The sequence below is a fragment of the Arachis ipaensis genome, chromosome B6, assembly GCF_059453495.1.
Source record: "Arachis ipaensis isolate K30076 ecotype BB chromosome B6, ASM5945349v1, whole genome shotgun sequence".
In the NCBI taxonomy this organism is placed as follows: Eukaryota; Viridiplantae; Streptophyta; class Magnoliopsida; order Fabales; family Fabaceae; genus Arachis; species Arachis ipaensis.
The window spans coordinates 128,138,481-128,151,506 of record NC_142441.1 but is presented as its reverse complement, the minus strand read 5'-3'; the positions used below and the strand labels follow the sequence as shown (position 1 = coordinate 128,151,506).

Sequence of the window (13,026 nt, the reverse complement as noted above, 5' to 3'; positions counted from 1 at the left end):
TCTCGTCTCTGCGAAAACACTTCACCACCACCACCACCGTAGTTCCTCTTATCCATTTTAAAAAATTATTTAATTATAAAATTGTCCTATTTTAATTAAAAAATTAATTTTTATTAGATTAAATTAACTTAATTTAAAAAGGAACATTCCATTAAAATGTATCATATCATAAAAAATAATTTATATGTTATTTAAAAAGAGTTGAATAGAATTTATCTAAATTTTAATATTTCTTAATTCAACTAATTTTAATATCATCTTTTACACTTTGAAAAACAATATTTTTTAAACAAAATAATAAAAATAATCAAATTATTACAAAATTATTTTTTATTTGTATCTTTAGATTTTATATTTTTGAATTCTAGTTCTGGTGAAATTTTTTCATATAAATAATTTTATCAAATTATTTCTAATTATATATTACAAGTTTTAATTTTCTGAATCTTATTATTTTTTTATTTTTTTATTTCTTATGGTATTTTTTAACTCGACAAGATAAAAGATTAGTCAGCGGTATATTTAAACTATATTCAAGAATTTGTCTAACTAATAAATTGTTATATACATAAAACAAAAATTTAAACTTCCGATACTTACTTAAACAAATAAATAAATTAATAACTACTCTAATAACCAAATAAGTTAATCGACTAATCCAAATTTGTTTATTCCCTCTGTATTTAGTAAAGAACAATGGCACCATATATAATGGTGTATTTCGCACGTGGGAGCTAATTAAGTTACTCGAGCAATAATATATAGAGGTAGAGACTACCGCATGCAAGTGCAAATTGAAAAGATGGATCTCAAAAGCCTCTTCACATTTTTACTCTTATTGATGCCATCATTCTGTTCCTCTCAATCCCTGACGATTAACAACATTTTCTTTACTCATCGTAAGATACTTCCAAAACAAAAATCCAATGATAATAATAACAATAACGATGTTACTTCTTATGCTGTCATCTTTGATGCTGGTAGCTCCGGATCTCGTGTTCATGTCTTCCATTTTGATCAGAATCTCAACCTTCTTCATATTGGCAACGAAATTGAGTTTTATAAGAAGGTACTGACTAAATTTCATTGTGTTTTTTCTTGCGTCTCTTTTTTCTTCTCCCGAAGTTTAAAACTAAGAAATTTGTTACACTATTTTGTTGGTGCAACTTGAGTAATAGCAGTCATATTACATAAGTATTAATAAGTAGTAATATTATATGCTCTATTTTTTTTTTATATATTTTTTGTATGTTCTTATTTTATATTGAAATAATTGATATGCAAAAAGAAAAGAAGTGCACATAAAGATACAAAGATCGTTTTTCTAAATAAGATGATATTTTCTCTTTCTCTCTCACATTCACTCACTCACTCTTTCTAAATGTATTCTCCATTTATGGTTTCAAAAAACTGAATCGAATCGGTCTGATTCAAAACCATTAACTGAGAATCAGTCACCAAATTAATTTGGTTCAAATAAAAAATTGATTGGTAATAAATTTGTCAAAGAATAAAAAAATCAATAAAAATTAGTTAATTGATCGAACTAATACAATTTTTTTGCAATTAACTGATTTAAAATAATCAAACACAAAAATTATTTTTTTATAATATATATATATATATATATTATTTTATTACATTTAATTTAATTCTAATTAAAGCTTCATTAAACCTTTAAATTTTTAAATTTTTATTTTTATCGAATCAATGATCAATTCGATTTTCAAAACTTGCTTCCACTACTTGAAAGGTGAAACTTAATAATTTTTTACAATGATAGTAAATCAAATAAATATATAAAGATTACAGAATATCTTAAGAATTAATATTGCACATCTAAGATTGCAGATAGCATTTAACATATAGAAAAAAAATTTCAAAATTCTTAAAAGCAAGAATATTCAAAACTCAATTAGAAGAAACATCCAAAATCCAAACTCAACAAGAAGTTATCTATAATGGATTTCGTATTGAACTTATTCGGCAACTTACTATAATGCTGGCTAAAATTAACTGCTATAATATTGATTTCCTAGTATTATTCTAAAATAATTCACAAAAAACATTTATTAATCCTTTTGTTTGGAATTTGATGATTGTTAATTATATTTCTTTAATTACTTTATGAATTAATAATAAACATTGTACTGTGGTGTAGATCGAACCCGGTTTGAGTGCATATGCAGATAATCCAGAAGAAGCAGCAGAATCTCTGATTCCACTCTTAGACGAAGCACAGGATATTATTCCACCGCAACTCCAACCCAAAACACCCCTTAGGCTTGGGGTATCAATCTCTATCTTTTTTTCTTTTTTTTTTTTTTTTTAATTTTTGCATCGTGGATCTCAAAATATATAGACTCTCTTAATTTGAAATCTAATTGATCATGCCAAAGGTATATCTTATGCATACTAGATTAAAGATTAAAATAAAAGTAGGCAAGACTTTCTACACGGCCAACAATAATGTTGAATCGAATTTTTGTCTGAAAATCAGTAGTTGATACGACCTAATTTATTTTTTTAATAAATAATTCTATTAAAGATGTCAAAATAATTGGTGATTATAATAGTATATATGATTCAATTATTAACAAATAGATTAGGTTACGTTTAAAATATGTTATCTGAGGGGTCATCATGAATTTATTATAATTTAAAAAACATTATTCCATGTCTTCTCAATTATTTTGTTTTTAGTCTTTTTTTTTTTTATGTTGCAAATAAAGGCAACTGCAGGTTTAAGGTTGTTGGAGGGTGATACTGCTGAAAGAATATTGCAAGCGGTAACTAAGCATGACGAGTTCTTCATTATCAGTACAATACAATTATAATTAATTAATTAATTAAATCTTCGAATTTTAATTAATTTAACCTTCATATTCATGTATGTCTTGAAGGTTAGGGATATGTTCAGGACAAGAAGTAACCTGAACGTTCAATCTGATGCAGTAACTGTTATTGATGGAACCCAAGAAGGTTCTTATATGTGGGTATGATTATTTACTAGCTACCAAACTATATATATTTAAAGTTTTGTTTCATGCCAAGTTTATTTTTCTTAATAATATGTTGTTCGTTTAATTTAACTCAGGTAATAATAAGGGTAGTTATGGTAATATTCATTAAAGAGGAGGTTTCTTCTTTTGTTTTTTTTTTTAATATCAAAATCATGAACAAGCTAACACTACTTTAATTTATATTTGGTAAATAATCAAGAAATTCATGTGCTTATGTTTTTTTTTTTTCAAATTAGTTAACTTTTATTTTTAAAATTGAAAATCTATTATAAGTATTTCTTTTATACTGAGGTTTATTATAGTCATGTTAAATTGAATAAAGTATTGATTTAATTTTTAAGGTTTGTGTTAAGTTTTAATTTCGTCCCTAATATTTAGAATATCTTTTTCTTTTAAATGTTATATTTCATCATATTTTAGTCTTTTGATTAAAATTAATTTTCTAAAAAAAATACTCTTTTTTCATTATTATGTTATATTTACTCTCAAATCACTACAATCATTATTATAACCACTATAATTATAATTTTTGTCATTATCTAAAAAAATAAAAAATATATTTTTAAAAGAAACATTTTTAATTTTAATCAAAGGACAAAAATAGAATGAAATAAAATGTTTCGTACAAAAATAAAACATTTTAAACGTTAAAGGATAAAATTATGATTGAATTCAAATGTTAAAGACTAAAATAATATTTTATTTGTATACCAAAAAAAACAATACTTTATTTTTTTAATTTTAGAAATATTCTTACTATAGATTATTATTGTATCTTGTATTTATTAAAAATAATTTCTATTTTATTGTAACTAATTAAATGATTATAACTTCGGAGAAAAAATATATTTTAAAGGTCATAAATTAAAGATAAATTAAATAACAGTAATATAATACCAATAATGCAAATGAACCCAAGTCTTGTGTTCACATCTGGGTCTCTGTACAATAGATTACAATTAGATTCCTTTGCTAAAAGCAAGATTTGATTTCTCTCGAGATAAATTCTTTTATTAAGACCAATTATTTCTTAAAATAAAGTTAAAACAAACCAACATGGTCGACAGGTTAATTTTTGGTTTTGCTAACTTTTGAAAAAAATATAAATAATAAATTTTAAAATTAACTCAATAAAATAAAAAATACTTTATTTTCGAATGATCTCATAGATTCTAACCTTAAGATAATTATTTGCACACCTAGTGAATTAAACATCCAATCATTATTACTGAATCAAAAAAAAATCTATCTAATTAAGAATCAACATAATCATCTACATATCTATTGAATTGAACATCCGACATATCCATTGTTCACCTTATTTAGTATTCTCATTGTCTCCTTGTACTTTTTCATTAATTTTTATTAGAATTTTACTAGGAAAACAATGATTTTTGTGAATAGTGGGCTCTAAAATTGACCCAATAAAATAAAAAAACACTCCACTCTTAAATTATCTCCTAAACTCTAATATTAGGATAACCATCTACACACTTAATGAATTAAACATCCGATATATCTATTATTTACATTATTTAGTATTCTCATTGTCTACTTATACTTTTCTTTTTTATTTAATGACAACAAGAAACATGATAATGGCAGTCTGCCACAAATCATCAATACCCTTTCTCTCTCCTTCATTTTTCTCATCTTTACTTTGTTAATTAATTGTAGGTTAAAAAACTTGGTTCCTAACAAAGCATATTTGTTTATATATATATATATATGAGACTTGATTTTTGTTACATTCATATAATATAGTTAAATGTATTAATAGACACAAACTTCCCTATTAACGTACTACTTTATTTATTTGAATACCCAATAATGACAAATATATAATATTGCTCAATATAATAAATACTTTATTATACTTTAGTTAAAAATATTGAGCTCAAACTTTAGAAATAGTAAACAAAATATTTTATGATGAACATATATGACAAAAGATATTTTAAAAAGAAAAGTTAATATACTGAACACTTTGGATCTCTATTATATACAGAAGATTAATGTATGTATACTTTTAAAGGTTGGGGCTTTTATATAAAATATTTTTCACTTTGTTTTGTCGTTCATAAACTTTTGGCTATAAAGTATGCAAGTTAATCACGAAAGAAATTTAAGTGTAGAAGCAACGGGGAGAATAAAGAGAGGTATAGAAAACGAGAAAAGGAAAAAGGATTTCTTTTATGTAAGTTGGTTATTTAATTTGAGGGGAAACAACATGGAGTTTAGGGGGAAAAAATTAAGTGGTCACGAAGTTTTGTGCAAATTAAAATAGGAATAGGGAAAAGGAAAACATGTGATATACACGAGGTAAAAAATGGTTTTAGTTACAAGATAACCACTCTCAAATAGCTTATTATTTAACGGTACTTTTCAACTAACTTCAAAAGAAAACATGTGATAAACACTCTTTCCAATAAAAAATGTGATAAACGCTCTTTCAAAAAACACATGTGATAAACATACTTAAAAAACAAAAAGGGAAAACAAACAAACATATGTGATATGCACAATACTATAGTCTGGTAAAGATATGATAAAAAATGTTTGATATGTAAAATCACACTTAATAATATCAAATAACAAAAAAAGGTTAAAAAAATCTATTTCTGTGTCGATCAGTAAAGATAATGACGTTCATATTGTATATTATCTAATTGGATAAAAAAAATAAATTTATTCGTTTGTTTAAATAATATTAAAAATTTAAATTTTATTTTGCATATACATATACAATAATTTATTGACTAATTTTATATTTATTATTATTATTATTATAATATTTAATATATAAAATTGTGGATTAGTAAGTACGTTAGTTTATTGTTACACTAGTTATAATAAAAATACAAATTTAATATATATAAAAAGTTTGATTACTATACTATATATAGAAAAGATTAATTATTCTAATATGAAATTTTAATTATTCTATAAAAAATTAATTATTTTAGTAACTAATTATTTTGTTAAAAAATATATTTTGATAATATCTAAACTTTTGGTATTAGCTTTTGTTTTTTATAGAATTTGTAATACAAAGAAATACTACAAAGCATTTGTTAATGGGTATGATAATTATATAATATAATATAATATAATATAATATGATATAATATTATATTATATTATATTATATTATTATTATTTGGAGATATTTGAGGGGGAAAAAAATCTCAACTCACCAAACGAGGCCAAGTGTAGGGAGAGGATAATTTGATATTTGAAAGGAAAAGACAACAAATACAAAATACTTGAAAAAAAAAATTATATATCCTTTCCCAAATATATATAAATAATTGATTACATAGATTTCGTATAAGTTTTTGTTGAATTTTTAATTGGACCCTTCTTTGTCTATTCGGGTGAGCTTCACTTCCTTTTAGTGGAAGATAGTAGTGTTGTATTATAGCATATTTATTGTTACCATAATAAAAATGTGTGCATTCTTCAAGAGTGTGGTTAAAAATTAAATTATATGTAGGATCATTCTAGTATGCTTATACTATACGACAATAATAGTAGCTATAGTATTTTAAAAATGTTATTAAAATTAAAAAAATATTTTTAAAAATATATTGTTAAAAAAATGTTATCAAAATATAAAAAAATATTATTTTAATTTAACAATACTTATATATATAACTATCGTAGTTACTATAGACATAGATATGCTAGAATTCACCCAATATGCGCATTACTCAAGATCTACCGTGATGAACAAATTTCTGTTATTTATTAGAATGTTCTATTAAATTCTATTTCTTAAATTTATCAATAAAAGGCAAGATTATTTGAATCTAACTTTTGATTTATGTATATAGGTGGCACTAAACTATCTACTGGGAAACTTGGGAAACAAGTATTCAAGGACGGTGGGAGTGGTTGATCTTGGAGGTGCATCAGTTCAAATGGCATATGCTATTTCAAAGCACGCAGCTCAAAATGCACCATTACCACCAGATGGACAGGACCCATACATTAAAAATGTCATTCTTAAAGGAACCGAATATAACCTCTATGTTCATAGGCACGTTTTCCCCTCTCTCTCTTGTTATAATTAAAGCTTAAGTCACATTTTTTTTTAAATATTTTAGTGATACCTTTGCAACACTTTTTAAAATTTTATAATCACTGTAATTACCATAGTATAAACATAAATATACTAGAATATATATATATATATATATATATATATATATATATATATATATATATATATATATATATATTTTAAGATTTAAAATTTATTTAAGAATTTATTGTTGGTCAATAAATTACTCCATACATAAGTTGTGATTAAAATTTTTAACATTTATTTAAATAGACGAATGAATTAATTACTTAACCAACTTAAATTGATGATTAAAAAAAAAATAAGAAACGTGATCTCTTTTCTTATATTTAGAAAAAAATTTTAAATGTAAGATTTTTGTTAGTGTATAAATATTTTGGCTAATGCATTTCTTGGTTTAAAAATCTTTCTTTAATTTCAGTTACTTGCGCTATGGTAGTGATGCTGCTCGTGCTGAAATTTTGAACATCACTCATAATTCTGCTAATCCTTGCGTTTTAGCTGACTTTGATGGTAATATATTGTATATATAACGCCCTAACTCATCATTTGCATTTGATACTCTAAACTGTAACTATATAGAAAAGCTAAAGATAATGGTTATAGATTGTAACTATTGAAATATGGTCACATATTTTACTTTGTAAGAAAAGGACCATGAAAACCGAATAGACGGTTTTTTATACCTATCATCACTGTTTTAAAATGTGACTTAAAGTTAAAAATGTTATAATATTCGAAAGATTTTTAGGTTCAATTTAGTAAAATTTTGAATTAGCAGAATTTTTTTTTCGTGTCTAAGCTTAGAAAAATTTGTATTATTCCAACTACTAGCTACTTCTTTCAAAACAGTAGAAATATTTTCTCAAATTGAAAATGCTTTAAAACTTCCAATTTTAAAACCTTAATCAATGACCTTATTACTATTGTTGTTGTTGTTGTTGTGTGATGGTATGTAATACATTATTTTTTTTAGACCTGACACATTGTTGTTTTTGGAATCCTTTTGAAGGGACATATGCATACTCAGGAAATGAGTATAGGGCATATGCACCAAGTTCAGGGTCCAGCTTTGAAAAATGCAGGCATATAGTGCGTAAGGTCCTCAAATTGGACGCACCATGTCCATATAATAAAGATTGCACTTTTGGTGGAATATGGAGTGGTGGAGGTGGTAATGGACAAAAAAATCTCTATGTTGCTACGTCTTTCTTTTATATGGCATCACAGGTAGATACACACAAAAAAAAAAAATCTTCATGCTACTAACTGCTAAGTTTTCTTACAATAATATTTTTTATATTTAATTGCCTTGTAATAAAATTTGATTAAACATTTATTTGTATTAAGATGTTGATTACTATCATTCTTGTAGACGGGTATAGTTGATCCGAACAAACCCAATTCGAAGGTTATTCCGGCGGATTACAAGGTTGCAGCTAAGAAAGCATGTAATACAAAATATGAGGATGCTGCATCTATTTATCCTCTTATTACCATTGACAGACTTCCTTATGTCTGCATGGATCTCACATACCAATATACATTGCTCGTTGAGGGATTCGGTAAGTTATATATACATCTTAAATTGGTGGTTAATATGGTTACTAGATTGTATGTAACTAAGATAGAAAGCCGACAAGCAACTAACTCTAACCGAATTCAGTTATTCCACTTATATTATTATGTCATTATGTTAGAATATGAGAAAAAATCTTAGTTGCTTTGGATGTAAATTATAAGTTTTATACTGATCTATTAGTGGTAAGAGTCTCTGTCACACGTCAGTATCTGAGTGGTTATATAAGTTCATTAGTACGCATTTTAAATGAAGGTGTTTCCTATTGAAGAGAAAAAAGATAAATAGATGCTTGACCTTTTAGCTACATTTTAGTTTTTGAAAATTTGAAAATACATTTAAGTTTCGGACATTTTTAAAATTTGGACAAATTGATCGCTCTATTCATTTGGGTCTGTCAGACTCAACAGAAAAATTAAACGTAATTTTCGTTGTACTAACTTGGCCGATATACGAATGTACAAGTGGAAGAGTTTTTAAAATGAAACAAATTAGACTCAATGATCGATATGTCCAAATTTTGAGAAGGTCAAGGATTTAAGATATTTTCAAATTTTTAGAGATTTAAATGTCTATTATCAAAAAGTCAAGAACCTATTTGTACTTTTTTTCATATTTAATAATGTCTAGTATTAGCAAAATTACTATAATTTACCATTGTGTGTAACATTATATATATTTTTCTTCCAATATTTGTTGATAATTTTATTTGTTGGCAGGCATAGAACCATGGCAAGAGATTACAGTCACTCAGCAAATTGAATATGAAGATGCTTCCGTAGATGCAAGCTGGCCTCTAGGGAGTGCCATAGAAGCCATATCTTCATTACCTAAATTTGAGCGATTGATGTATTTTATTTAAGCTTCTACAGTAATAATATAAGTAGGCATGTGACACATTGACGCCTATGCCTTCTATATTAAATAAAAGTCATGTGCTCGTATAAAAAAAGTTTGCTATATATAACGTATTGTTGTGTATGTGTTAGTTCGCAATATTGGTAAAGAATATGAAATAAATGCTCTATTTTAAGACAAGTCCAGAATTTCTTATTTATTTTGGATCTACACTTATTTTAATAGTAGAATTTTCATGTTCTCTTGATGGAGGTTAGATGTAAACATTTTAATTATCCAGTATATATCATTATATACATCTTCTGAATTCTTAATTCTTTATACTCCATATTTATTATTTATTATATTTAAGAGAGGTTTATCCTTATGGTTGTCACAAATTATATGGATATATCTCTGATTTTTGTCTAACTTAATATGAAGTCTTTCAATAACCTCAAAAACTATCTCATAAAATGAAATATTTTAGAAGGCACTATTGAAAGTATCTAAACTTGTTATTTAAAACAACTCTGATCTTTTCAAGATTACAATGTTTTTTCTTCAATCTTGGAAGTTGTTTTAAATCAACTATAAAAAAATCTCTTAAATTATATGCTTGCAAAAAATGCACTAAATACCGATGAATTTACTATTAGATTCTGTAAGAGATAATAGTGACGATTTTACCAGCAGATTTTGCTACGGATAGATGCCTAATTTTATTGAGCGTGAAAAGTTACCATCAAATTCATATTTCTGCCAGAAAATTCATCGGAAACAGATGACGCATAATATTTAAATTGGCGCGCGTTTTATCGTAGGATATTTTGACAAAAAAGTTTTGACGGTAATCCATTTTAGTGGAACACACCATTTCATTCAATGAAACCAATATTACCGATGAATTTTCCGTCGAAAAATCTGACGGTAATTTGAATACTTAAGGTTTGTATAGTGAACCTCTCTCCCCATTCTTCAAACTCTTCTTGCTCTCTTCTCTCACCAACCCCTCCCTACTCCCACGTTCGCTGCCACGCCACCACCCTCCATCCTGGCCGCTGTCTTCCTCATCGCCATAGGTGTCGTCGTGAGTAGATTCACTTACCATTGTTGTGCTCTCCCTCTCTCTCACCGTAACACCTCCCATCGGCTGTAACACCCTACCATACAGAGACTTATGCTTAAGTCATAATTCAGAGATTGCAAGGTATTACGACCTCTAAAACAAAAATTTAGTATGAATAGTATTGTGAAAAATAATTATAACTAGGAGCCTTTATAAAAAAAAGGGGTAAAACAAAAATCGTAACTCGAAAAGCGCAACACTCCGATCGATAACGTAGTGAACAAGAATGAACCAACGCGAGATTATATATATATACAAAAGAGTGTCAAAAACTTGGAATATCAAAACTCAAAATCCGGTTGCGAAGATAATCGGTCCGAGCATAGCAATATATACATATAATAAAATAAGGAAACCCCAAAGAAAACCCAAAGGGACACAAATACAGAAAACCTATTCTCCAAAAATCCCCTATAAGAGGAGTCATCACAGTTGGTATTATGTAATGGAGATAAAAGTATCTAAGCAAAACATATAAACCAAAACAGAGTCCCAAGAACAAGAATCTTCGCTAATCCAGAAGCCTCCAGCATGCTTCAGCGAGAAACCTCACGCCCTGCATCTGAAAACCACAAAATCCGCATGGGTGAGAACCAGAGGTCCCCAACATGGTAACAACTTCCACATATATAATACATAATAATAGAGGAAAGCCGAAGGCAATTCTAGAACTTCCTTCAGATAAAATCAGAGCTTATAAACAAGCTAAACCATAAAGGGCATCTGACTAAAGATCCTTCAGTCTAACTAATACTTTCCTTTCCAATTCCTTCAGACCTCCCAACCACCAGCAGGAGTATAATATAGCAAACAGAGTTATATCAGACAAGAGATTTACAAATAGGAACAGATAAGGCATTTAGACAATTAGCAAGTAATATGCAGTCAAATAGGCAATCTCAGACAATTCATATAGTATGCATATGATGAATGCCTGTCCCTAGTGGCTGATGATATCATCTGTCGGTTATAGAGCCAGCCCGACAAGTCCTGGTAGCTAACCATTGGACTGTCCCTCTGTCGCGCATCCAACTCGAGTTATACTCATCATAAACTTGATCATAATCATGATCCATATCCATCACCCTCACTGGTGAATATTTACGGGGGCAAGCTCATCTGGGACTTTCACAGTGCCCGGCCACACTTACGACATAGGGTCAAAAGAGCTTCGAGTCTCAACCTGGAGCACGTGGTGGCTAGCCACTGCTTTCTCCCAGGAAAACTCTCATCTCCAGTAGTGGAAGTGCAACATTCACAAATTATTCAACAGCATATATGCATTTATACTTAGCCAAAATCATGGCTCCGCCGTAACACGGCAATAATCTAGCCATCCGGCTCACGGTTAAATCCATAACCAGCCAATTCATTAACAATTACGGCCCTTCGGCCCATGGCATAACAAGCACTTCCACCGCCATCCTCCGCATCTCACATAATCATCTTTGATCTTCATTGATCATTCATTTTTCCCCTGCTTCACTCGCAAGTTACCACATTTACTAGCTCCTTGTCTCATTGCTAGGCATATCATAATGATTTAAGGCATAAGTGGTGAGATCGGAGGCTTAGAAGTATGAAATTTGGCTTTTAAAACTCAAAAAAACAAACTTTGGGATGAAAACAGGGCCACGCGTACGCGCACTCCACGCGCACGCGTGGATGGCCACAAAGCTTATCGGCACGCAAGCGCCATACACGCGGACGTGCGGATTGAAAAATAGCCAAACGACGCGTACGCGTTAGCCGTGCGTACGCGCGGGTACATTTGTGCCCCAGGCACAAAACTGGCACAACTTTGGCACAACTCTCGGGAAAAAGGCTGGGCATTTGGTGCAGCGCATCGACGCGCCCGCACACACCACGCGCACGCGTGGATTGTTCCTTCTTGAAGAACGACGCGCACGCACCAAGTGCGCCTACGCGTGGGGGTTATTCTGCTAAAAATTTTCTAAGTTAAAAGCTGCAGAATTCACAGATTCAGCCCCCAATCTTCCGAAGGACATAACTTTCTCGTTTTAAATCATTTTTCGCCCGTTCTTTGAACGGCATGGACATCCCAGATCCAATTTCATTTCTAAACAAGTTTGGTACAAAACGGGGATCCGTAGTCCAAGTTATGTCCCGTCAAAGCATGCCCAAAAACCATATTTTCATACAAAACCACAAGTGCCATTTTCAAAACAAGCCACTTTCAACTATTTTCAAAATCAACCAAAACATGCCAATTTCAACCCTTTTTGAAATCAATCAAAATGTACCAAAATTAACATCAAGCCATCCTCAACTCACACATGACACTTTACCAAAATTCCCAAAACCACCATCCAACCATTTTAACACTTCTCAATCAAATGGCTAAAGGACA

The 13,026-nt window shown here is 28.8% G+C and overlaps 1 protein-coding gene across 1 annotated transcript; it reads left to right on the top strand.

The window, feature by feature from the left end:
* The first annotated feature begins 766 nt into the window (after positions 1-766).
* LOC107604924 (nucleoside-triphosphatase) lies at positions 767-9,727 on the top strand. The gene is made up of 9 exons (XM_088491870.1): positions 767-1,069; positions 2,162-2,290; positions 2,733-2,789; positions 2,904-2,996; positions 6,860-7,065; positions 7,532-7,623; positions 8,123-8,340; positions 8,486-8,675; positions 9,409-9,727. The coding sequence occupies exons 1-9, from the start codon at positions 782-784 to the stop codon at positions 9,549-9,551; spliced, it is 1,416 nt and encodes a 471-aa protein (XP_088347996.1). The 5' UTR covers positions 767-781; the 3' UTR covers positions 9,552-9,727.
* Positions 9,728-13,026: the final 3,299 nt, after the last annotated feature.